Source organism: Lutra lutra, chromosome 4 (genome assembly GCF_902655055.1).
Source record: "Lutra lutra chromosome 4, mLutLut1.2, whole genome shotgun sequence".
NCBI classification, from domain to species: domain Eukaryota; kingdom Metazoa; phylum Chordata; class Mammalia; order Carnivora; family Mustelidae; genus Lutra; species Lutra lutra.
Window position 1 is genome coordinate 56,250,404 of NC_062281.1, and position 25,880 is coordinate 56,276,283.

General features: G+C 37.2%; 1 protein-coding gene across 2 annotated transcripts in view; it reads right to left on the minus strand.

Annotated features, from left to right (window-relative positions):
- ZC2HC1A (zinc finger C2HC-type containing 1A) overlaps positions 1 to 21,913 on the minus strand; it is a 55,928-nt gene extending 34,015 nt beyond the window's left edge. Inside the window, exons 1-3 of one of the 2 annotated variants that reach the window (XM_047724608.1) lie at positions 21,772 to 21,913; positions 13,544 to 13,617; positions 11,127 to 11,243 (exon numbers count right to left, since the gene is read on the minus strand). In XM_047724608.1, the coding sequence (XP_047580564.1) occupies positions 11,127 to 11,243; positions 13,544 to 13,617; positions 21,772 to 21,787 (207 nt within the window). In that variant the 5' untranslated portion in view covers positions 21,788 to 21,913. The remainder of the gene's footprint in view (positions 1 to 11,126; positions 11,244 to 13,543; positions 13,618 to 21,771) is intronic. The other variant, XM_047724609.1, reaches the window with a different exon arrangement.
- Positions 21,914 to 25,880: the final 3,967 nt, after the last annotated feature.

A 25,880-nucleotide genomic window follows, 5' to 3' on the forward strand; every position in this document is an offset into this window, starting at 1 on the left:
AAGAAACTTAATATCTTTATTTTGTTGAATCTACCTATCCAAAAACATTATCTAATATTTGCATTTGAAGAAGTATTTGTGCTTTGTTTTTTTAAGCAGTCTACGTGAAAGTCTTATACCTTTAAAAGGTTTATCCCTAAACATTTTTTATTTTGTGTTGTTCTTTTATAAAGAGTCTTTTCTACTTTTTTATGTTTCAAGGGTTTGTTGAAAGATGAAACCTAGTAATTTCTGTATATTAGCATTATATCTCATTATTTCACAGGCTTCTCTTATTGTCTGTAATATTTTAGCAGCTGATTCTCTTGGGTTTTCCAGGTATATCATCTCCTAATAATGATGCATTTACCTCCTCTTTTCTAATCCCTATGCATCTAATTATCTAACTATATCAGTTATAGCAATTACTATATTGCTTGGAGCTTAATCTTGTTCCTGTCTTTAATGGCTATCTCTAAGCATCTTTCTACTATGCATAATGCTGGCTCCTGTGCTATCATACATTTATTTTGTCACATTATTCAAATACCCAACTATCCTTATTAGGTTTTTATTTTTTAAATCAAGAATATACATTGAATCAGCAAAGTCAAATGATGATTTTTTTAAAAATACTAATAAGGCAGGACTAATAAGGGAAAAAAGGAAATCACAAAATACCAAGGGATGGAAAATAGTACATGATATAGTTCTTATAAACATGAGGAAAAAAGAATACACCATTAATGGACCTTTGTGCTAATAAATCTGACAACATTAAGTGGACAATACCCTTGACAAACACCACAAAACAGATACTAAAAGAAACAAAATCCTAACAGTCTCACATTATTTTTTTTGTGAATCTATTATTTAAAAACCTAAAGAAAATTGGCCCAGATGCCTTTACTATTGAATTCTTGCAGACATTTAAGGAAGAAATAGCATCAACCTTTTAAAAACTCTTTCAACATAAATGAAGAAAACAACCTTTTTTTAAAGGATTTTATTTATTTATTTGAGAGAAAGAGCACTGCAGAGGGAGCAGCAGAGGGAGAGGGAGAAGCAGGCTCCCCACTGAGCTGGGAGCCTGATGCAAGGCTCGATCCCAGCACAACAGGATCATGACCTGAGCGGAAGGCAGGTGCTTAACTGCCTAAGCCACCCAGGCACCCTGAGAACAACTTTCTAACTAGTCTGTTGAGAGCAATAAACATTTGATAAAAAGAAAAATTACAAATGTACCTCTCTCACAAATATAGATACAAAATCTTAACTAAATACAAGCAAACTCAGTTGTTGAATGTGACTGATTCTTTAAAGTTTATTTTTATGGTGAAAGGTGTGATCACAACATTCATCTACCTCATAAGTATAACTCACCTACTGATAAGTTTTGCTGCTCTCATCTACCTTTCTTCTCACAGCATCCTGTGTCAGTGCTAAATTAATGCTTTTTATTACTCATCATTGAATGAATTAGGTTTTCTTGTTACATCTATTTACAAGAGGTTCTAGGGAGGAGAGGTGCACAGTTTGCTTCCAAGATACACAAACTGACAGCCAGCTCTCTTCTCTGTTATACCAGATATGGATGCAAATAAGGCCTCTCTGATCACACGGCCATACCTCTCATGCTTCTCTAAAACAACATGGGTCCAGGAAGGCTCCTGTTGCCAACCATGCTTCCCTCAGTAACCATATTAACCACTTAAACAAACTAACAAAACAAAACAAAACAAAACAAAACAAAAAGACCTAGCCCTTTAGATAGGCTCCTTATGTTCAGAAAGTATATATTTTTTTTATTAGTGATTTTTTGAGAGCTTCTGCCATTGGGCCCCCTTCAACTCTCTGTGCCTTATGTCCCTACTTCCTCCCTCCTGGTTATTGTCCAATTTCAGCCAAGCTCATTCTAATTCCTGGCTACACAAGTTCTGATACCCCACTTCCTGCTTTGGCTGCAGCAAACAAGGGGTCTATACTTCCTGATTAGACCCCTCACATTTAAGGAGTCACATACAAGGCAAGGAGACCCTTCATCTTTAAGGTGACAGGTTCCCATTCGGGGCCATGGGTCCTTTAGTCACTTTCTGCACTTATATGGGCAGGTTCTTCTGGAAGACCAGAAGCTTTGGGCAGCCCTTACATATATTTTGTACTCTGTGGATTATGCCTACCTTTAGTTATTCCCCAAATGGAATTTGTATCTGCTTTACTCCACTCTGCTGGTGATTTTGTAGGATTTCTTTGATACAGATAAAGATAGAACTGCACTATGATGTTAAAATCTCCTAATACAGGAGTGCCCGGGTGGCTCATTCAGTTAAGCATCTGCCTTTGGCTGGGGTCATGATCCCTTGTGTCCTGGGATAGAGCCCTGTGTAAGGCTCCCTACTCAGTGGGGAGTCTGCTTTTCCCTCTCCCTCTGCCCCTCCCCCGGCAGTGCTCACGCTCTCTCTCTCTCTCTCTCTCTCATTCACTCTCTTTCTATCCAATAAACAAACAAAATCTAAAAAAAAATAAAAATAAAAATAGTGTTTGGGACACCTGGGTGCCTCAGTTGGTTAAGCATCTGGCTTTGGCTCAGGTTATGATCCCAGGGTCCTGGGATCAAGTCCCTCATCGGGCTCCTTGCTCAGTGGGGAGCCTGCTTCTCCCTCTGCTTGCCCCCTCTCCCCACTCATGCTCTCTCTCTAACAAATAAATTAAAAAAATCTTGAAAAAAAATCTTCTAATACACAGCTTTTCAAACTTTAAGGCGCCTATGACTTGCCCAAGGATTTTGTTAAAATGCAGATTCTTAACTCAGTATTTCTCGGTGGGACCTGAGATTCTGCATTTCTAACAAGTTCCCAAAGAGTGCTGGTATGACTGCTCTATGAACTACATTTTTAAGTACCAAGAAATTATACTACTTCATGTAAAGGCATGGTTTTTACTTTGTTTTTATCTGAAGATTAATTTTTTTCACTATTAGAATCCTTCTCCCTTAGTTGGTTAAGTGTCCAAGTCTTGATTTCAGCCCAGGTCATGATCTCAGGGTTGTGGGATTGAGCAATCCCAACCCCCTACCTACCCCATCGCCTGCCTCAGGCTCTACACTCAGCACAGAGTCTGTTTGAGTTTCTCTCTCCCTCTCCCTCTGCCCCTACCCACTCTTGCACACACTCTCTCTAATAAATAAATACATAAATAAATAAATCATTTAAAAAAATAGGATAACTAATATTTACTGAGAGATCACTATGGATAAATTCAGTAAGAACCCTACAAGACAGATACTAGCACTACTATCACCATTTTACAGACAAAGAGATGTACAGATAAAGTAACTGCCCAACACAGCACGGTAAGTAACAGAGCAAGGGTTAAATCCAGGCAGTATGACTCTTGAGCCAGCTTTCATTTTCACACCCAGTATATTACACTGTCTAAAAATTTCAACAGTTTACCTCTTAGCTAATTAAAGCCAATATAAATCATATATCTAGCAGATATACTAAGAAAAATATCAAATAATTGTTTATGTACATTATTCAAATTTCACCTTCACTTATACATAGACTGAAAAAAAAGATGAACATTCGACTTTTCTATTATCAAATAATTTTATTAGTAAGATTAATTGCCCCACAGGGAAATGTTTTCCTGTAGCACTGGGAGAAGTTATTATCAATGAAGAAGGGTTTATTTCAAAAATCTATTCAATGAGGTACTCAAATTTTGACTTTTCATTGAACTAACTCTTTAAAACCATGTTGAACAAAGTATGTATGTGCTTTATTCTGGGCAATATAACATATCACAGGTAGAATTAAAGAGATATTATTAAAGGAGATTCACTGCTTTCAAAGAAAATAAACTGACAACGGCTATACATGGACAGTTGAGAAACTGATCAAATTTCCCCAGAAAGGGGGAGGAGTCAAGATGGCGGAGAAGTAGCAGGCTGAGACTACTTCAGGTAGCGGGAGATCAGCTAGATAGCTTATCTAAAGATTACAAACACCTACAAATCCAACAGGAGATCGAAGAGAAGAAGAACAGCAACTCTAGAAACAGAAAATCAACCACTTTCTGCAAGGTAGGACTGGCGGAGAAGTGAATCCAAAGCGACGGGAAGATAGACCGCGGGGGGAGGGGCCGGCTCCCGGCGGAGCAACGGAGCACAAGATCGGGACTTTTAAAAGTCTGTTCCGCTGAGGGACATCGCTCCAGAGGCTTAACCGGGGTGAAGCCCACGCGGGGTCAGCGTGGCCTCAGGTCCCGCAGAGTCACAGAAGGATCGGGGATGTCTGAATGTCGCAGAGCTCACAGGTATTAGAACGGGGAAGCCGGCTACAGAGACAGAGCCGAGGAGTGACTCTCAGCTCGGGGTTACCTTGAACCAGTCGCAGGCTCGGTCACCTCGGAGCGCGGCTGGAGGCCAGGGTGGCGGGAGTCATTGGGCGCTGTTCTCTGGGGGCGTACTGAGGAGTGGGGCCCCGGGCTCTCGGCTCCTCCGGGCCGGAGACCGGGAGGCCGCCATCTTCATTCCCGCCCTCCGGAACTCTACGGAAAGCACTCAGAGAACAAAAGCCCCGAAAGCAAACCTGAGCGGATTACTCAGCCCGGCCCCGGGTAAGGACGGTGCAACTCCACCTCGCGCAAAGACACTTGAGAATCACTACAACAGGCCCCTCCCCCAGAAGATCAGCAAGAAACCCAGCCAGGACCAAGTTCACATACCAAGGAGTGTAGTTTCAATACCAAGGAGAGCGGCGGAATTCCAGAGGAGGAGAAAGCAAAGCACGGAACTCATGGCTTTCTCCCCATGATTCTTTAGCCTTGCAGTTAAATTAATTTTTTTTCTTTTCTTTTTCAATTTTTTTTTCTTCTTCTGCTAAATTTTTTTTACTTTTACCCTTTTCTTTTTTAACATTTTTAACTAGTTTATCTAATATATATATATATATATATATTTTTCCTTTTTATACTTTTTCTTTATTGGTTTTCTTTTTTTAATTTTTTTCTTTCTTTCTGAACCTCTTTTTATCCCCTTTCTCCCCCCCCACGATTTGGGATCTCTTCTGATTTGGCTAAAGCATATTTTCCTGGGGTTGTTGCCACCCTTTTAGTATTTTACTTGCTCCTTCATATACTCTTATTTGGACAAAATGACAAGGCGGAAAAATTCACCACAAAAAAAAGAACAAGAGGCAGTACCAAAGGCTAGGGACCTAATCAATACAGACATTGGTAATATGTCAGATCCAGAGTTCAGAATGACAATTCTCAAGGTTCTAGCCGGGCTCGAAAAAGGCATGGAAGATATTAGAGAAACCCTCTCGGGAGACATAAAAGCCCTTTCTGGAGAAATAAAAGAACTAAAATCTAACCAAGTTGAAATCAAAAAAGCTATTAATGAGGTGCAAACAAAAATGGAGGCTCTGACGGCTAGGATAAATGAGGCAGAAGAAAGAATTAGCGATACAGAGGACCAAATGACAGAGAATAAAGAAGCTGAGCAAAAGAGGGACAAACAGCTACTGGATCACGAGGGGAGAATTCGAGAGATAAGTGACACCATAAGACGAAACAACATTAGAATAATTCGGATTCCAGAAGAAGAGGAAACAGAGAGGGGAGCAGAAGGTATGTTGGAGAGAATTATTGGAGAGAATTTCCCCAATATGGCAAAGGGAACAAGCATCAAAATCCAGGAGGTTCAGAGAACCCCCCTCAAAATCAATAAGAATAGGTCCACACCCCGTCACCTAATAGTAAAATTTACAAGTCTTAGTGACAAAGAAAAGATCCTGAAAGCAGCCAGGGAAAAGAAGTCTGTAACGTACAATGGTAAAAATATTAGATTGGCAGCAGACTTATCCACAGAGACCTGGCAGGCCAGAAAGAGCTGGCATGATATATTCAGAGTACTAAACGAGAAAAACATGCAGCCAAGAATACTATATCCAGCTAGGCTATCATTGAAAATAGAAGGAAAGATTAAAAGCTTCCAGGACAAACAAAAACTGAAAGAATTTACAAATACCAAACCAGCTCTACAGGAAATATTGAAAGGGGTCCTCTAAGCAAAGAGAGACCCTAAAAGAAGTAGATCAGAAAGAAACAGAGACAATATACAATAACAGGCAATACAATGGCACTAAATTCATATCTCTCAATACTTACCCTGAATGTTAATGGGCTAAATGCCCCAATCAAAAGACACAGGGTATCAGAAAGGATAAAAAAACAAAACCCATCTATATGTTGCCTACAAGAAACTCATCTTAAACCCGAAGACACCTCCAGGTTTAAAGTGAAGGGGTGGAAAAGAATTTACCATGCTAACGGACATCAGAAGAAAGCAGGAGTGGCAATCCTTATATCAGATCAATTAGATTTTAAGCCAAAGACTATAATAAGAGATGAGGAAGGACACTATATCATACTCAAGAGAACTGTCCAACAAGAAGATCTAACAATTTTAAATGTCTATGCCCCTAACGTGGGGGCAGCCAACTATATAAACCAATTAATAACAAAATCAAAGAAACATATCGACAATAATACAATAATAGTAGGGGACTTTAACACTCCCCTCACTGAAATGGACAGATCATCCAAGCAAAAGATCAACAAGGAAATCAAGGCCTTAAATGACACACTGGACCAGATGGACATCACAGATATATTCAGAACATTTCATCCCAAAGCAACAGAATACACATTCTTCTCTAGTGCACATGGAACATTCTCCAGAATAGATCACATTCTTGGTCCTAAATCAGGTCTCAACCGTTATCAAAAGATTGGGATCATTCCCTGCATATTTTCAGACCACAATGCTCTGAAGCTAGAACTCAATCACAAGAGGAAATTTGGAAAGAACCCAAATACATGGAGACTAAACAGCATCCTTCTAAAGAATGAATGGGTCAACCAGGAAATTAAAGAAGAATTGAAAAAATTTATGGAAACAAATGATAATGAAAACACAACGGTTCAGAATCTGTGGGACACAACAAAGGCAGTCCTGAGAGGAAAATATATAGTGGTACAAGCCTTTCTCAAGAAACAAGAAAGGTCTCAGGTACACAACCTAACCCTACACCTAAAGGAGCTGGAGAAAGAACAAGAAAGAAACCCTAAACCCAGCAGGAGAAGAGAAATCATAAAGATCAGAGCAGAAATCAATGAAATAGAAACCAAAAAAAACAATAGAACAAATCAACGAAACTAGGAGCTGGTTCTTTGAAAGAATTAATAAGATTGATAAACCCCTGGCCAGACTTATCAAAAAGAAAAGAGAGAGGACCCAAATAAATAAAATCATGAATGAAAGAGGAGAGATCACAACGAACACCAAAGAAATACAGACAATTATAAGAACATACTATGAGCAACTCTACGCCAACAAATTTGACAATCTGGAAGAAATGGATGCATTCCTAGAGACATATAAACTACCACAACTGAACCAGGAAGAAATAGAAAGCCTGAACAGACCCATAACCAGTAAGGAGATTGAAACAGTCATCAAAAATCTCCAAACAAACAAAAGCCCAGGGCCAGATGGCTTCCCGGGGGAATTCTACCAAACATTTAAAGAAGAACTACTTCCTATTCTCCTGAAACTGTTCCAAAAAATAGAAATGGAAGGAAAACTTCCAAACTCATTTTATGAGGGCAGCATCACCTTGATCCCAAAACCAGACAAGGATCCCATCAAAAAAGAGAACTACAGACCAATATCCTTGATGAACACAGATGCAAAAATTCTCGCCAAAATACTAGCCAATAGGATTCAACAGTACATTAAAAGGATTATTCACCACGACCAAGTGGGATTTATTCCAGGGCTGCAAGGCTGGTTCAACATCCGCAAATCAATCAATGTGATACAACACATTAATAAAAGAAAGAACAAGAACCATATGATACTCTCCATAGATGCTGAAAAAGCATTTGACAAAGTACAGCATCCCTTCCTGATCAAAACTCTTCAAAATGTAGGGATAGACGGCACATACCTCAATATTATCAAAGCCATCTATGAAAAACCCACCGCAAATATCATTCTCAATGGAGAAAAACTGAAAGCTTTTCCGCTAAGGTCAGGAACACGGCAGGGATGTCCGTTATCACCACTGCTATTCAACATAGTACTAGAAGTCCTAGCCTCAGCAATCAGACAACAAAAGGAAATTAAAGGCATCCAAATCGGCAAAGAAGAAGTCATTCTATCACTCTTTGCAGATGATATGATACTATATGTGGAAAACCCAAAAGACTCCACTCCAAAACTGCTAGAACTTGTCCAGGAATTCAGTAAAGTGTCAGGATATAAAATCAATGCACAGAAATCAGTTGCATTTCTCCACACCAACAACAAGACAGAAGAAAGAGAAATTAAGGAGTCCATCCCATTTACAATTGCACCCAAAACTATAAGATACCTAGGAATAAACCTAACCAAAGAGACTAAGAATCTATACACAGAAAACTATAAAGTACTCATGAAAGAAATTGAGGAAGACACAAAGAAATGGAAAAATGTTCCATGCTCCTGGATTGGAAGAATAAATATTGTGAAAATGTCTATGCTACCTAAAGCAATCTACACATTTAATGCAATTCCTATCAAAGTACCATCCATTTTTTTCAAAGAAATGGAACAAATAATCCTAAAATTTATATGGAACCAGAAAAGACCTCGAATAGCCAAAGGAATATTGAAAAAGAAAGCCAAAGTTGGTGGCATCACAATTCCGGACTTCAAGCTCTAGTACAAAGCTGCCATCCTCAAGACAGCATGGTACTGGCACAAAAACAGAAACATAGATCAATGGAACAGAATAGAGAGCCCAGAAATAGACCCTCAACTCTATGGTCAACTCATCTTCGACAAAGCAGGAAAGAATGTCCAATGGAACAAAGACAGCCTCTTCAATAAATGGTGTTGGGAAAATTGGGACAGCCACATGCAGAAAAATGAAATTGGATCATTTCCTTACACCACACACGAAAATAGACTCAAAATGGATGAAGGATCTCAATGTGAGAAAGGAATCCATCAAAATCCTTGAGGAGAACACAGGCAACAACCTCTTCGACCTCAGCCGCAGCAACATCTTCCTAGGAACATCGCCAAAAGCAAGGGAAGCAAGGGCAAAAATGAACTATTGGGATTTTATCAAGATCAAAAGCTTTTGCACAGCAAAGGAAACAGTTAACAAAACCAAAAGACAACTGACAGAATGGGAGAAGATATTTGCAAATGACATATCAGATAAAGGGCTAGTGTCCAAAATCTATAAAGAACTTAGCAAACTCAGCACCCAACGAACAAATAATCCTATCAAGAAATGGGCAGAGGACATGAACAGACATTTCTGCAAAGAAGACATTCAGATGGCCGACAGACACATGAAAAAGTGCTCCACATCACTCAGCATCAGGGAAATACAAATCAAAACCACAATGAGATATCACCTCACACCAGTCAGAATGGCTAAAATGAACAAGTCAGGAAATGACAGATGCTGGCGAGGATGCGGAGAAAGGGGAACCCTCCTACACTGTTGGTGGGAATGCAAGCTGGTGCAACCACTCTGGAAAACAGCATGGAGGTTCCTCAAAATGTTGAAAATAGAACTACCCTATGACCTAGCAATTGCACTGCTGGGTATTTACCCTAAAGATACAAACGTAGTGTCTTTTATTCAGTAAGTTGTCTTTTCATTCTGTTGATGATTTCCTTTGGGCAGAAGCATTTTAGTTTGATGAAGTCCTGCATGTTTCTCTTATGCTTTATCTCCCTCTGCAGTCCCCTCTTGTTTCATTTTTTCCTTTCCTACCGCCCATGACCTCTCGCCCTGCCTCTCAAATTCCTCATATCAGAGAGATCATATGATAATTGTCTTTCTCCGATTGACTTATTTCGCTAAGCATGATACCCTCTAGTTCCATCCACGTCGTCGCAAATGGCAAGATTTCATTAAATCTTGATGGCTGCATAGTATTCCATTGTGTATATATACCACATCTTCTTTATCCATTCGTCTGTTGATGGACATCTAGGTTCTTTCCATAGTTTGGCTATTGTAGACATTGCTGCTATAAACATTCGGGTGCACGTGCCCCTTCGGAAAATAGAACTACCCTATGACCCTGCAATTGCACTGCTGGGTATTTACCCTAAAGATACAAACGTAGTGATCCGAAGGGGCACGTGCACCCGAATGTTTATAGCAGCAATGTCTACAATAGCCAAACTATGGAAAGAACCTAGATGTCCATCAACAGACGAATGGATAAAGAAGATGTGGTATATATACACAATGGAATACTATGCAGCCATCAAGATTTAATGAAATCTTGCCATTTGCGACGACGTGGATGGAACTAGAGGGTATCATGCTTAGCGAAATAAGTCAATCGGAGAAAGACAACTATCATATGATCTCCCTGATATGAGGGATAGGAGATGCAACATGGGGGGTTAAGGGGGTAGGAGAAGAGTAAATGAAACAAGATGGAATTGGGAGGGAGACAAACCATAAGTGACTCTTAATCTCACAAAACAAACTGAGGGTTGATGGGGGGAGGGGGTTGGGAGGGGGGTGGGATTATGGACACTGGGGAGGGTATGTGCTATGGTGAGTGCTGTGAAGGGTGTAAACCTGGTGATTCACAGACCCGTACCCCTGGGGATAAAAATATATTATATGTTTATAAAAAATAAAATTAAAAAAAAAAAAAAAAAAAAAAAAAAAACTTCCCCAGAAAGCGTAAGATCACAATTATGGACAATTAATCAAGATAATAAATATCTATAATGCCAAGGTATCTGTAAATTATAACTTTGCTTTTGAATATAGGGACTATACTATTGATTAGAGGCTTAAACTTAGAGCACTTAAATAGGCTGCAATAATTAACAATGACTTAAAAAGAACATGTAAGGAATTTTTAATTATTTCCAGGCTATAGCTAAGCAACTGGCTATCTGATGCTATAAAAACCTCACTGTAAAAGATCTGGAGATAGTAGTTTGGTTTCCCTTTAGCAGAATTTTAAAATAAACAAGTTTCTGATCATTTTTAAACTGAAAACACAAAGGAGAATTCATACTATCCAAAAAGCTATATAATTACCCTAGGTTTAAGAGGCTTTACTGTTGGAATATCAGTTCCTTCAGCTCTTTGTCTGCTTGAATCAAAAGTCTTCCGCTTCTTAGTGGCAGTTTTCTGGCAAATGGGTCCATGCTTTTTCTATTAAGATAAAGAAATACAATGCATCATTTTCTTTTCTATAGAAAGGAAATCTATAAACATCAAATTGTCATTTGAGACCAATTTAAAAACTAGAAGATAAAATAATAATATATAAATACGATATTTTGCTTTAACTAAAACCGTTAAAAAGTATATATAATGCATGCTCTAAGTTATTTCTCAAGAAAATATGAATACTATATACAACAAGAAAGTATAGATAAATAGTCTTCCAAAATTTTATCAAGAGTTATTGGCTATTCAAGTTTTCACACTGCTAAGAATAAGGAAAATAATGTAACAAAGCCAAAGTGATTTAAGTGGAAAAAAAAAAAAGAGTTATCTTCATTATTAAATACATGAAAATAGATACTGGAAAAAGAATGTAAACAGAGACTGCATTAGTGTGAGGATTACAAAAATTAAAACAATAGTAGTAACCTCGGTTACTAAAGTTCTTAATACAACAGTAGCATGTTACCATATTACATTTACATATTACAAGAAACAAGTTTATCTTTCTTTACCCATGATTTTTGAGCTATCTAGCATTCCACTTCTATAGGTTTTTTCAATATGGCTGCCAACTCATTCATTCAATCATTCATGTATTCATTTTAAGGATATTACAATGAATGCTCTTATAAATGACCTTCAGTTAACCTACTGGATAAATATTCATTTTCCCTCTTCCAAATAAAATATGTTAATGGAAGTGCACTATATGCACTTTTTTTCTTTTGTATTTTGATAAACACTGAACAAGCTAGAACTGTTAAACTTTATCTGAGAAAAGAGGAAATCTCCAAACTGGTTGGTTTGATATCATACAACCTCTTAAATTTTCAAGATACACTTAGAAATTAATACATACTTGTTTTCAGTTTTCATTTTAACAAGCAAGTACTATAATTATAGCTATTAGAATAAAAATCTCTTAAATATGAAAAAAATAAAAGTGTGGCTAACAAGCAATTTTCTGATAGATATCTGTTCTTACATTGAGTTCTGTCAAAAGTATGTAGTACTTTTTCCCATATCTGATGTGTTATATAAGTTGTAGTTGTATATTGATTACATTATTTAATTAAATATTAAATAAGGGCAAAAGAAGGCATTTTCTTTCCTATGTAAACTGAGCTGAATGCTTTGAAAATGGTTTGAAAAACAGCGAGATGATACAAAAACAACAAAATCATTGAGTTAAGTGTGGGCAAGAAGTTTTTAAAGAACAAAGGAAAAAAAGCTGTCATTATTTAAAAGGAGTCGATATTCCAACAGATATTTTGGATCATTAAATCCTTGTTTTACTTTAAAGAAACAAACTGGGAATAGTAACACGCATTCTGGACTGTGGCAGAACTTTAATCAGCAGATGCATATTCAAAGAAAAGTCTTTATTCTGCATCAAAATATTAACAAATGTATTTTTATATTTAAGGTAAAAATAAAATATTTTAGGTACATAGGCATTTTTTCCCTTATTCTCTAGTTAGTTGTTTATTTAACATTAAAATCAATTAAAAGTACTCCTATTTGTGTTACTAATAAAAGTAGCTAAAGAATGTATAATATAAAAAAATAATAAAAATTTTAAAAGAATACATAATATAGGTATATAATTTAGGTACACTTTTAATTGAAAACAACTTTTCTTCAAATATTTCAAATATACATAAGAATTATGAGCATAGTGTCATGAACTCCCACTTACTCATCAACAATTATCAGCAATTTAGCAATCTTGTCATCTATCCCAGCTCTTTTACCTAAGGTACTTTAAAGCAGATCCCAGACACATATCATTCTTTATCTTTAAATTCATAATTATGGGGCGCCTGGGTGGCTCAGTGGGTTAAGCCGCTGCCTTCGGCTCAGGTCATGATCTCAGGGTCCTGGGATCGAGTCCCGCATCGGGCTCTCTGCTCAGCAGGGAGCCTGCTTCCCTCTCTCTCTCTCTCTGCCTGCCTCTCCATCTACTTGTGATCTCTCTCTCTGTCAAATAAATAAATAAAAAAAATAATAATAAATTCATAATTATGCATTTTTGAGTTTTTGTTCTGTTTTTGTTAATATTCCCACAGAGAAACACTTTAACAGAGTAGTTCTGAAGACCAAACTATGAAGGAAAGAAACCTCTCTAGAAGAAAGACATAGATGGAACTGATACTCATGAACCAAGAACACTGACCAGTATATCTCTTTAAATTATTCCACAGAGGTTCTTCCCAAGATAGTTGTCGTGAAGTATCAAATAATTAGAGATCTATCATAATCCAAAGGAAAAAGGTACTCACTAATGCCACTGGAAAGAACGTTCTTCCACAAATCTTGCAAGGTAACAATTCTCCTACCTGGACACTTCCATTTTCTAAAACAGAAAAGAATTTAATCAATAAATTCTTTGTTCAAATTGTGAAACTTCCAAATTTTAATGTCCTCATATATAAGCGGTCAGTTCTTGTGGAAAATGTCTTGTTTCATTTTGGAATAAGTAATATTATTAAAAGAGGCACAAGACTTAGAGTTATCAGCGGTCAAAAAGGACATGCCAAATACTGAAGTCATGATTTAAGTATCACCAAACTGATATTGTTGGAAATACCTTGTTTTCTTTAATTTTAAACAAACCAATTTGTTACATTCTCTGAATTTATAGCCTGTCTCTACTGTAAATTACCAAACTTTAAACACTGTTTACCTTGAGGTTAATATTATATATTATTAATCTTCAAAGGATTAAGATATAACATTGGTGATCAGTGAGATGGCTTCCTGAGATGATCTAAGGATTCTAAGATAAAAAGAATCTTGTTCTGGGACACCTGGGTAGCTCAGTCCATTGGGCATCTGCCTTCGGCTCAGGTCATGATCCCGATCCTGGGATCAAGTCTCACATCAGGCTCCTTGCTCATTGGGGAGCCTGGTTCTCCTTCTCCTGCTCTTCCTGCAGCTCCCCCTGCTTTGCTCCCTCTCTCTCTCTCGCAAATAAATAAAATCTTAGAAAAAAAAAAAAAAGAAGAATCTTGGTCTGTGTAACAGCAGACAATAGGAACTATAATGCCTTAAAGAATCCCTAGTTACTATGCTTACCTTTATTATATAAATTGTTCATTATTTTATACATATAATATTATATAAGAATTCAATGGACCAGCAAACTGAGATATTCTGTCCTATGGCACAATTCATTAAATAACCGGCAAGTAGCTGAAACTCTTACTCAATCAAAACTGACTGCATCTATCACACATTTTCATACGACAGATTTTGTTACTAAATTGATTTAAAAGAAACAACTACATCCTTTGGAATTCTACATAGCTGAGTCTATTTGTCATTTTATTGTCTAGCCAATTATCAAAACTAAATTTATTTTCATACCTGTGATTTTCTAAAAATGGTACTTGAATCTGTATCTTAACTATATTAAATATATTTTATTTATTTAATAATTAAATATATTAATAATATATAATATAAAATAATAATTAAATATAATTCATAATTAGGTACATTTAAATATATTTCTTAAATATTTTTTCTGCTGAATATTTTACTGTTAAAATTCCTTTATCACATGAAAGACAAATAGCCACTTTGTTTTAGAAGTAACCTAAAGAAACTCATGAGAAAAGTACAATTATGACTTCATGTAATTTGTTCCAAAGCATTTAGTAAGTTCAAGAAAACTAATAGAAGAATCAAAATAGACATGAGTAGGAATATAATCAAACCATAACAGAAAAACTGTTTTGTTCTCTCATTCTCTCAATTCCCCACTGCCCTATTTTAATGGTAGATAGTGACTATCATCTCAAATGGAGGCAATGTCTCTACGGTGGCAGTAAAGCTGTGGGCACTACAAAAGCAAAGATTTGCCTGAATTGTTCCTCTCCAATACCAGAGGTTAGGTTATCTAGGGAGATCGGGGACTTAATTCCACTATGTATCTGTAACATACACTAAGAATGTCTTCATAATGATGCTCAAAGTGATGCCACATGATACATAATCTATTAAGCTTGTTTAACTTATAATTTTCATATAATCCTTTAAATTCTAAGCAATGATTTAAAAATTCATCAATACAAAATGTTAGAGTATCACTTATTTTACTTGCTTTAAAGTATATTCAGTTAAATAAATAACAAAGCAAAATTTTAGAAAAATTTTGAAGTCATTACTTCATTCAAAATAAATAAAGTTATAAATTTATAATTTCCTCCCTCTTATATTAGCTAGTCATACAGCATAGCCCTATAATTCACAAACTATAATGTGCACATGTATGTTAGTGTGAACACCCCCTTCTACCAACACGTCTTAAGCAGCTTAGGTTCAGAGTCACAAAGCTACATTTTGTTGTAATGGTATTCATTAAAAGACATGACAGCTTAGCAAAAAAGGCACTGAAATTTGTCTCATAAGTCTCAGAACTATAACTCTCTGGGCAAGATATTTAACCTCACTAAGGTTCAGCCTCCTCTTGTATAAAATTTGGAAGGAAGTTAGGGTGAATGACCTGCATGGCCCCCTTCTATCTAATACACCATAACAAATATACTATATGTATTTAATAAAACCTACCTTAAGACCACATTAGCAAGAAAAGTACATGGATGATAACATACCCTCTTACTGGCATTAAATTAAACAAAAATTTGGTCAGATATAAGGATGATTAAACCAGCTGACCAAGTGCAGATGGAGGAATGAATGCTTCAGGTAGCATGCAGAATGCTGAGAAAATCAATTCCACTTGTCTATATACGGAACTGAGAATCTGCAAGGAACTAAAGCAAAGAATAAGATGTCTCTCTCCTTGTTGGAAAAGTCTTCACTACATGAATTAGAAGAAAAATGTATGACTAATCATATAAATAGCCTCAGTTTAACATTTGTTAAATGAGGATTTTATCTGCTCTATCTACCTTAAAATTTAAGGGGTCATGAGATGTTATATATGCAAATGCTTTACAACCAATGAAATAAGAAAATACTCTTCTCCAGCACATGAAGGCAAACACTAATCTCTCTTGTGTGGCAAAAGCTAGCAAACTGTGAGGCTTATAAAATATAGTAGAGATGATATGCAGAGGGGTGACTATTATAGCAGAGAGCAAGCACTGTCGAAAGCAGCACTCAAATTAATGGATAAAACCAAGTAACTAAAGTACCTTAATATTCTAAAACTCTCCATAACTTCTCTTTATAAAATTTATCTCACACACAGTGTTGATTCTGTTATGCATTACTGTATTTGGCAACTTCAAAACCTGCACCATAAGGCTTGAAATGGTATCTTTATATAATACTATTATATATATTACATATATAGAGATGTGAAATAATATGCTGTTATCTAAACAGTTATGACATTCTAAAATGTATCTATTTAAGAAATAGGAAAGAACATTTTCAAAAGAAATGAAATCTTGGAAATTAAGAACAGTTCTGGCTTCTGTGTAGCATGTCTATTTCTTCACCATGGGTCATGGCTCATCTGAATCCAACCTTTAAAACAAACCTTCATTTTGAAGCATACAGCATCTGTTATACAGTCTTCTTCCAACAATCCTTTTCAAAATCTAATTATTTTCAGGTCAACAATCCCTAATAATCTCAAAAGACTTTCCTCTTTGAGTTCATCCTAGATTTCAACAGTTAAACATTCACACTTAACCTACTCAACACAGAGCCTTCACAGTCTACTCCTCTTTAGTCCACCACTCCAGTTCAACAAAAATAACAACTGCTAAAATAATTTAGTAATGGTCCACCTCTGGACTCTTAAAATACTCAAGCACCTTCTCTGGCCATGTACTTCTACCTTCTACCTCTCTTTAAATCACTTTCTTGATCTCAGAATGATTTGCATCTTCTTGATAACCCATTCCTCATTGCACTTTTCTTCCTACTCAGTCTGAATGTGACTAGTCATTTCTACTTTCACCAATCACCCTCAAATCCCTTGATCCATGGTCACATGTTTGGCAAATGCTAGATTAAAGGAATGGGTTTTCTTAGAGCAGAACTTCCTCAGTATTAAAAAAGAGATTTAGTATATTATTATTTTCCTAACAGAAATCCTGACCCCAGGAGATATTTAGGACCAATGTCCTGAGTAGCACATCTTTTGAAACACTGGCTTACATTTACTAACTCCTCTTTACCTCCTCCCTTTCTCTTCTACCTAAACTGCAGGAATCCTTTATCAGGCCTAAATACTACATTAAAATAGATCAATTTGTTGATTCCCCCAAGTATTTGTTGAGCACCTAGCATGAGACAGGAACTGTTCTTTTTTTTTTTTTTTTTAAGATTTAATTTATTTATTTGACAGATTGAAGAGAGCACAAGCAAAAGGAATGGCAGGCAGAGGGAGAGGGAGGAGACTCCCTGCTTGGCAGGGAGTCTAATGTGGGGCTTGATCCCAGGACTCTGGGATCATGACCTGGCTGAAGGCAGCAGCTTAACCAACTGAGCCATCCAGGTGCCCTGAAACAGGAACTGTTTGATGAGGTAAGCAAACAGTGATGATCTTACAGAGCTTCTACTCTTCTAACATGGAAAAAATAAAAGCAAATACATAAAATATCAGGTAGTGATAAGCACAATGCAAAAAAATAGAGCAGAGTAAGAAGAGAGAAGACAGTCATAGTGTTATGTGTAAGTGTATTGGAAAGTGGGTAGGATCAGGGAAAGCTTCTCTAATGAGGAGACTTTTAAAGCAGAGACCTTCAGATATTAATATTAACTCTTCATCAAAGCTAGACAACCCTTTTGCTTCTTTTTCTCTCTCATATCCAAGTCATATCTCACCTCTCCTCCCTTTTTAATTTCCACAATCTGTGCCTGTAGTTCAAATCCTCATCCCACATACTTATTTCCAGTCTCTTCTTTCTCCAGCCTATCCTGTACCATAGCCATCTATAGATTAAGAGTGCACACAATCCCTTCCAAGCATGCTTTTTACCTCTACTGAAACACTTCTAAGCTCCTAACACACTTATATGAGTTTCCCCATCCAATAAACAAGGACTGAGGGGAACTCCTATGTACTAGGCACCTCACTGAATGCTTTATGTATGTGACATCATTTAATATTAATATAGTTCAGGAAGATTAGTATTTAAAACCTCCATTTTTTATAGCTGAGGAAACTGAAGTGGAGATTTACTAAACCAGAGAACTAAAAAGAAACAAAACAATGATCCAAACACAGGCCTAACACAATGGCTTTTAAAATAACCTAGCATCTAACTCAAGACTAAAAAACAATGAATGCTAGATAAATCAATAAAGATGAAGAATTATTCAGTAAACTAGCATGTGTTTGGACTAGAGAAAAACAAAACCAAAAGGAAACCCTAATGGGACAGGAATGCTTTCCTCAACTAAATCTAGGGTACACCAGAGAAGAGCAATTAGACTTCTAATGAGGTTTTAGAGGGCAGTACACTAAGATCTGCTAATTTAGTAAGCCAAAAAGGAATGGGGAGCCTGATCTCTATTACAACTGTTAATAACCACTTATCAAGATGTTATGAAAGAAATGATAATAGTGTATTTATTAAATCTGCTTAAAGTTTATCATCTCTCCATTTTACAGATGCAAAGCTCAGGAGAGACTAAAACTCTCCCAAGTCTAGACCTAATTCTATAGGCCTTAGGTATACCTACAGGGCACAAGAGTTAGGTGAAAAGAAATTAAAGGTTTTGCTCCAATTACACACAGAACACAGAAATTCTCAAATATAGATGATACAGAATCATGAGAGATAATTTATATTTAGTTTTGAAATACAGTGTTCAGACTACTACCTCATCTCTTAACGATCAGGGAACATGAGAAGTCCCAGAAGACCAAAAATAATAAAAGTGGCACATGCTTTATATGTAAATAATTTTTAAAAGAGTATGATAATCTTCAATAGGATTTTTTAAGGGGCTGTATATTTTCTGGTTTTGTAATCAAGATTATTCCAGTAACTAGCTTCAACTAGAAACATGAGTCTGACACCAAACAGTACAATATTTACTCAATTACTATGACATGGTAAGCAAATTCCTGGAGATCTTCTACAGGACTGCAATATAACATTTATTAGACCTCAAAGTGCTAGACTTTAAGGGCAAAGCTGGTTAAAGGATCTGCCTTTGGCTCAAGTCATGATCCCGGCATCCTGGGATGGAGTCCCTGCATCTAGCTCTCTGCTCAGAGGGGAGTCTGCTTTTCTCTCTCCCTCCTCACTCCTTGTGCTTTCTCTCTAATATATAAATAAAATCTTTAAAAAATAAAAAACAAAACAAAAACCCCAAGTGTTAGACTTTAACTTCCAATAGGGGAAAAACTTTATTTATCACTGTATCAATGTTTATTAAATGAAGGCATGGATGATTGAATTAATGGATGGAACCTTAAGATTCCAACTTCTGATCTTTGCAAAATGGGACCTAACAGGGACTGATTTTAAAAAAAGAAGAAAAAAAAGAAAGAAAGAAAGGCATTGTTCTAACTTCAGTAAAAACTCTCAGAGCTTTTATTAGTTTAAACCACATGAATTACTAATATTCAACTGTTTTGTCCTACAAAAAAAAAACCTATTTCATATATTTTAACTTAACCTAATTAGAACTAAACACATCATAGCTAATGATAGTAACTCATTTTGTTAAACAATAAACAAAAACAAAATACCCCCCAAAAGTAATAAGTACTGTTTACCGTGATGAATCATAAGCTGGGCCCATAAAACATACCCCTCATAACATATTACATCAGAATACATGTATTTTTCCACAAATGTACTGAATTCTACACTGGGTTTTCATTATATTTTAAAAGCATCCTTAGTAAGATTTCAATCGTAATGTCTTGGTATTGCTAGAATATAAGGTTCATTAAAAAACACAGATTCAATGAGAACAGGGCTTTTGATTTTTTCTTTTTTGCTACAACCCTGGGGCCTAGAATGGTGCCCATGATAGACAAAGTCATTTATCTAACGACAAATATTTATTAAGTACCTATTCTGGGTCAGACACTGTTTTAGGTGCTTAGCATATATAAGTGAAAAAACAGATGAAGATCTTTGCCTTAATTACAAATGTTAAATGAAATAATAAAAATCTGCAGAAAAGTTGTTTTAAAGCACTTAATGTATGTTATGACAACTTCACAAGAATTCCAGAACCCATGATCCTATCCACTATGTTACAAGACCACCACATATTTTAAAATTTATTTTAAAAATTAGGTTCCTCCATATATCCTCTAAAAAACAGTATCTTGAAAGTAAGGAGTGTGATCATTACAATTCTTATTTCACGGAAACTTAATGATCTCCCTGAAATAAATTACACGACCAGAGAACAGGAACTTCACTTGTCACAGTATACTGTAGCTGTCCACAAAAGGAAAATTTATTAGAATTCTCATCTACCATTCTCAAGCTGTTTACTGTGAGAGTAAAAGCATTAAAAACTATCATATTCATCATAACATTTGTTTTTTGGTATGCTTAGGTAACTGCAGAAAGTTACCAGTTATTACTTTTCACTTTATAACACAACCTGAAATAATTTGTTTTCTGGCATGCAACAATATAGGGCTCAATGCCTCTCTTTATTTTTAATTCCACCTGAATCTATGTAAAATAGGAGGGGGGAAAAGAGCTAAACCAAGGCAACAAGATCTTCCCTCAGAAGGATTAACCACAATTTGAAATACAACCTTGAAACTGTTGTTGCCAATGTTAACTAGTTTTTTTCCATTGTTGTTTTTAGGCAAATGTTATATTACAGAGGATAAGACGGACAAAAATAATAGAGAAGTGAAAGAATTGGGAACAAAGCAAAATCTGGAGTCATGGTTACAGCACAAGGATTAACTCAAAAATAAGGAATCAATGCCGGCTCTTCCTTACAGAGTCGTCTTTAACAAGCTCTTAAATCCTTCTGTTAATCTATTGTCCCGGCTTTGAAGCTGGCCAGTGACTCTTCCTCGGTAGATGCTCTTGGCATCCCTCCGATAGAAGATGCGGTAGGAAGAGAAAAACGGTTACCTAGGGACACTGGCCAGGGAAGTGTCTGGAGCTAGAGGCTGAAAACACACGCAGGGGCCCCAGCTAAGGCTGGCAATAGAGAGGCCAGGGACATTAATGGAGAGTCCACTTTGCAAGAAAAATAAAATCTGGCTGGAGACTGTGATTATCAAAAGGGCTCTCCGGAGTCAGGCAAGACCAAAAGACGGTAGAAGAGACCTGCAGGCACATGCCAAAGGAGTATCAGGCTGCCGCTGGGGAACCCCAGCTGAAGACCGTCTGAGGCGGGGCAGCCTGAGGATCATGAGCTCCACGGTGTTGGGGGCTGAAAGGCTACCGGCCGCTAGGGCCTCCAAAGGAGCGGTAGGGTCCACCGCTCCGGTCCAGCCCCTCGCCACCGGCACCTCTGTCCTGGGCACCGCGGGTTGCTTCGAGCCCGCTCTCACCGCCTGGCCCGCACCTCTCCACCTCCTCACCTTCCAGTCCCTCCATTGAGCCACCACCTCTGGATCCCCGAGATTTCTCCCCCAACACCCGCCGCCGCCGACGCCGCCGCCGCCACCACCGCTGCCGCCGCCTCCGCCACCGCCCAGCTCCGGCTGTAGCAACCCGGCCGCACCTCCCACCCGCTAACATCCCGGGCTCCCATTGGCCCGACGCTTGCGGGCGGGGCTGAGGAGGGGCGGGGCTCAGGAGAGGCGCGCCTCCCGCTGCAATTGCACCGCTGCTTCCCGACTGTGAGCTTTCCCGGTCGCCCTCCCGGTAAGCCTAAACCGCTTCAGGTTGTGTGCCGTAGCTAAACGACGTCTTTGTTCTCCTGACCGCAGACTTGTTTTCCTCACACACTATCCTTCCACTTAGAATGTCTCAGCACCTCATGGGCAGCCCTTCACCAGTCCCTCAGTGAGTCATTACAGTTCTGTCTTCTCCTCTCTCCCTGAGGGCTCTAAGCTAGCAAGCAAACCAAACACGCCCTTACACACGTTCGTGCAGTTCATTCTCCATTTTCCGCTAGCTGGTCACGCGACGTTACCTGAGTGTATTCCCAAGACCTGATAGTCACACACAGATTAAGGAGTTAAGGCACTCCCCCCCACCCCCGCCCCGAAATCCTACTTTGTGTCGGGGATTGTAGAACTGAGATTGCTCTGAACACTTGCAAACAATTTTCTCAGCCTGAAAGCTTGGGCCGAAAATTAGAAGTGAAACCCAGCCCACCCTTCATCTTCATCTACTCCAGACCTACCCAGGCCCTATACTTAATCATCCTTTAACTAAAATAGTCTGCTGGCTTTGTAATTTATGAACTAACACCAAGACTATGTTTGATCAGGGAGTTTAAGGGCGGAACTAACTACAGAATGAGGCCTATTTCTGTCAAGAGTCCAAAACCTATTGAGGATGAAGGTAGCTTCAAAACTAGCTAAAACTTTTGTTTAACAGTCTTAACACGTTTCACTAGAGCTAAGTTTCTTTAAAAATCTGATTTAGCAATGATAAACCAAATTTGTTAACTCTAGTGTTAGTCTACTGGCAAGTTATCAGTATTAATATAACTTCTGTAACAAGTCTTATATTAATTTTCTTATTAATCTGTTCAGTTGCAGAGTTTTCACATCATATCTAACTTTGTTTACTGTTAAAAATATGTATCTTACAAAGCAGTAGCCTTTAGGAAACAATCGTCCTCTTACTCCCCACTTAAATGAAGTTATTACAATTGATCCTTGAATAATATGGGGGCTAGGGCTGCTGACACCTGCACCGTGGAAAGTCCATGTATCACTCTTGACTCCCCAAAAACTTAACTAATAGCCTGCTGTTAACTGGAAGCCTTACCAATAGCATAAACAGTTAACACCTATATTGTATATTATATATATATCATATACTGTTCTTACAATAAAGTAAGCTAGAGAAAAGAAAATGATATTGGGAAAATCATAAGAAAGAGAAAATACATTTACAGTACTGTATTTATTTAAAAAAAAACAAAAACAAACCCATATAAGTTTATTCTCACAGCTCAAACCTGTGCTTTTCAAGTGTCAACTATATAAACTAGAAACAAACACTAGAGGGGGACATCACCTCTTATTTGGGAAGGTTATCTAAATAGTTGAATCTGGTATGGTTCATCTCTTACAGTCACGTGAAAGAAAACTTCCACCGTTCCTGTTTCTTCCCATAGTTCTGCTCTGACTTTTCTGTTCCTCTAACATCTGAGATCTGAGGCCTTATTGGCCAGACCACAGCCATCTGCCACTTAGCCTCCCTGGCCTAAGTAGAAATGTCTTTTTTTCCTTGATGCTGCTAAAATTATGGGCGAGTGGATGGGTTGGACTTTTAAAAGAGCACAATAGAGGAAAAAAACACACTTGGAAGAAAACCCAAAAATAAAGAAGCAATTTAGTTTACAAATTACAAGTTCTTGAACTGAACTCAAGCCAAAGATTGAGTTGGCTAATACATACTCTATTATGCATAAAAACAATAAGGCAATAATAATGATAATACCATTTTTAAAAATCATGTTAGGCATATTTTAGGTCCTTTTCATATGTTTACTTATTTAATCTTCAAAACAATTCTTCAGAGTAGATACTATAATTTTCATTTTTCAGAATTAATTCTTTATTTTCTAGATGTCTCAGATTAATTTTCTGCCATATATATACTCCTAGTGAATGTAACTTCGATTTAAAGTCTGGTCTGTCTGATTTTACCAATGGCAATTTCATGACATTCCTCACTTTCCTTACTCACCTTGCCTTCTAGTTGCCTTAAATGTAATTCTAAATGTTCAGACATGTTGTTGAAGGTATACTTGTAGGCATTACTACTGTGGATTTTAATTGTTTAAAACATGCCTGCTAATCTTCTGTACAGATAATAGGCTCTCAGCACTTTTATGCTACAGCTATCCTGGCTCCTGAAGCTTTTTTTCTGGTCCTGACCTCTGAGCAAAAAAGACAGTTTCTTATTTGCCTTCCTAAATTCCATCCTCTGTCTCCTACATGCATGGCCTAAGAGCCTGGTCTTGGTGTTCTCTCCTGACTTTACTTCCTCTTGATCTATTCCATTTTTCTCATCCATCCATTCAACAAATATTTGTTGAGTACCTATTATATATATTTCAGGCCCATTACTTTATTAGTCAGTTACTAAAATGAATGAAGCTCAGTTCCTTCCCTTATGGTTCTTATCTGTTCATATTTTTATAGCTGCCAAGTGTTCTTTTTAGCTGATGGCAACATTTATAGATGAATGAAAAATAAAGATTTTCCTACCTCTTTATCATACAAAAAAGAAAGCAAAGGTTCAGAGATGTATTGACTCAAAATTAGTAAGTAGCTAATTAGTAAGTAGCTAAGACTCTGCCTTACCATATCATCTACCTGATTCTCTATGCCTTGCTTTACTTTCTTTTCCATCATTATTTCCTGGAGCCAATCCACATCTCTTTTGGACCTTTCAAAGGGCTGAGCAAGCCACATGTATCTTCTTGTTTCAAAGCTCCAGCCTCCTGTTGGATCTTACCCAAAGATCAATTTCCCATTCTGAGACAACATTTGGCTCTTGTTGAAATCATTTTCAGAGCATAGCTAAATGCAATTCTGAATCTCAGTGAGAATCCGACCCAGTTTATCAACTCCCATTATATAAGGAGTTTCTTATCTCCACAGCCTCCAGAGGAATGACCCACTATAATTTAGTAATTCACACATTTAGTAATCATAACAAAATGATAACTTTAATCAAAAACAAAAGAAGCATATTTCCCCTAAAAAGGGAGAACTATGGAACAGTTTTCCCAAGATGGAGGAAGCACATCTGAGTTGGCTCTTACTAGTTTTATTTTGTAGATTAAAATAAAAAGAAAATTTTTAAGTGTTCAGAGAAAAAAAAATAGTGGTAGTGATAAATAAGGAAACACTGAGAAGAGAAAAGAAAAGAAAAAAAAGAGGAAGTTAAAGCAAGCTTCATCTCCTTCATTGACTGGAAGGCTACTTCATTCACCGTGTGATATTGATTATTGTACTCTTTCTCCTCTAGTTCCAAAAGAAACTCCAATTCCAAAAGGGATCTCTATTCTCCCCACTTTCAAAAGTAGTTCTCAGCAGCAATAGGATATATTTTTTTCAACCTTCAGTTATGGTCCCATCTATCCATCCCTTGCCACCACAATCCCAAATCTTATCTGAAAATCTGTTAATCCAAATACTCTTGTATGCACAGCACTGTTCTCGGCACAACTGGAAGCTCCAAAGAGGTCTCTCTGATTTTTGTGCAGTTAACATCTAGTAGAGGAAGCCCTGCGCAAGGCATAATACAGTGATAGATAGAGGACAATATATGCAACATATTATTAAGTCTTAGATGGTTTGGTATAGCTTAAGATATCAGGGGACATTTGCCTGAATAGAACAATTTAAAAGGTCTTACAAAGAAGTAGAACTTAAATTATATCTTGAAGGGTGTCATTGGATATGTAAAGACCACCGAGGATGAGGGGGACAATGACATAACACTTAAATTAATGGAAGTCTGGCATGCTCTGAGGTAGTTGGTAAAGAAACAAGAA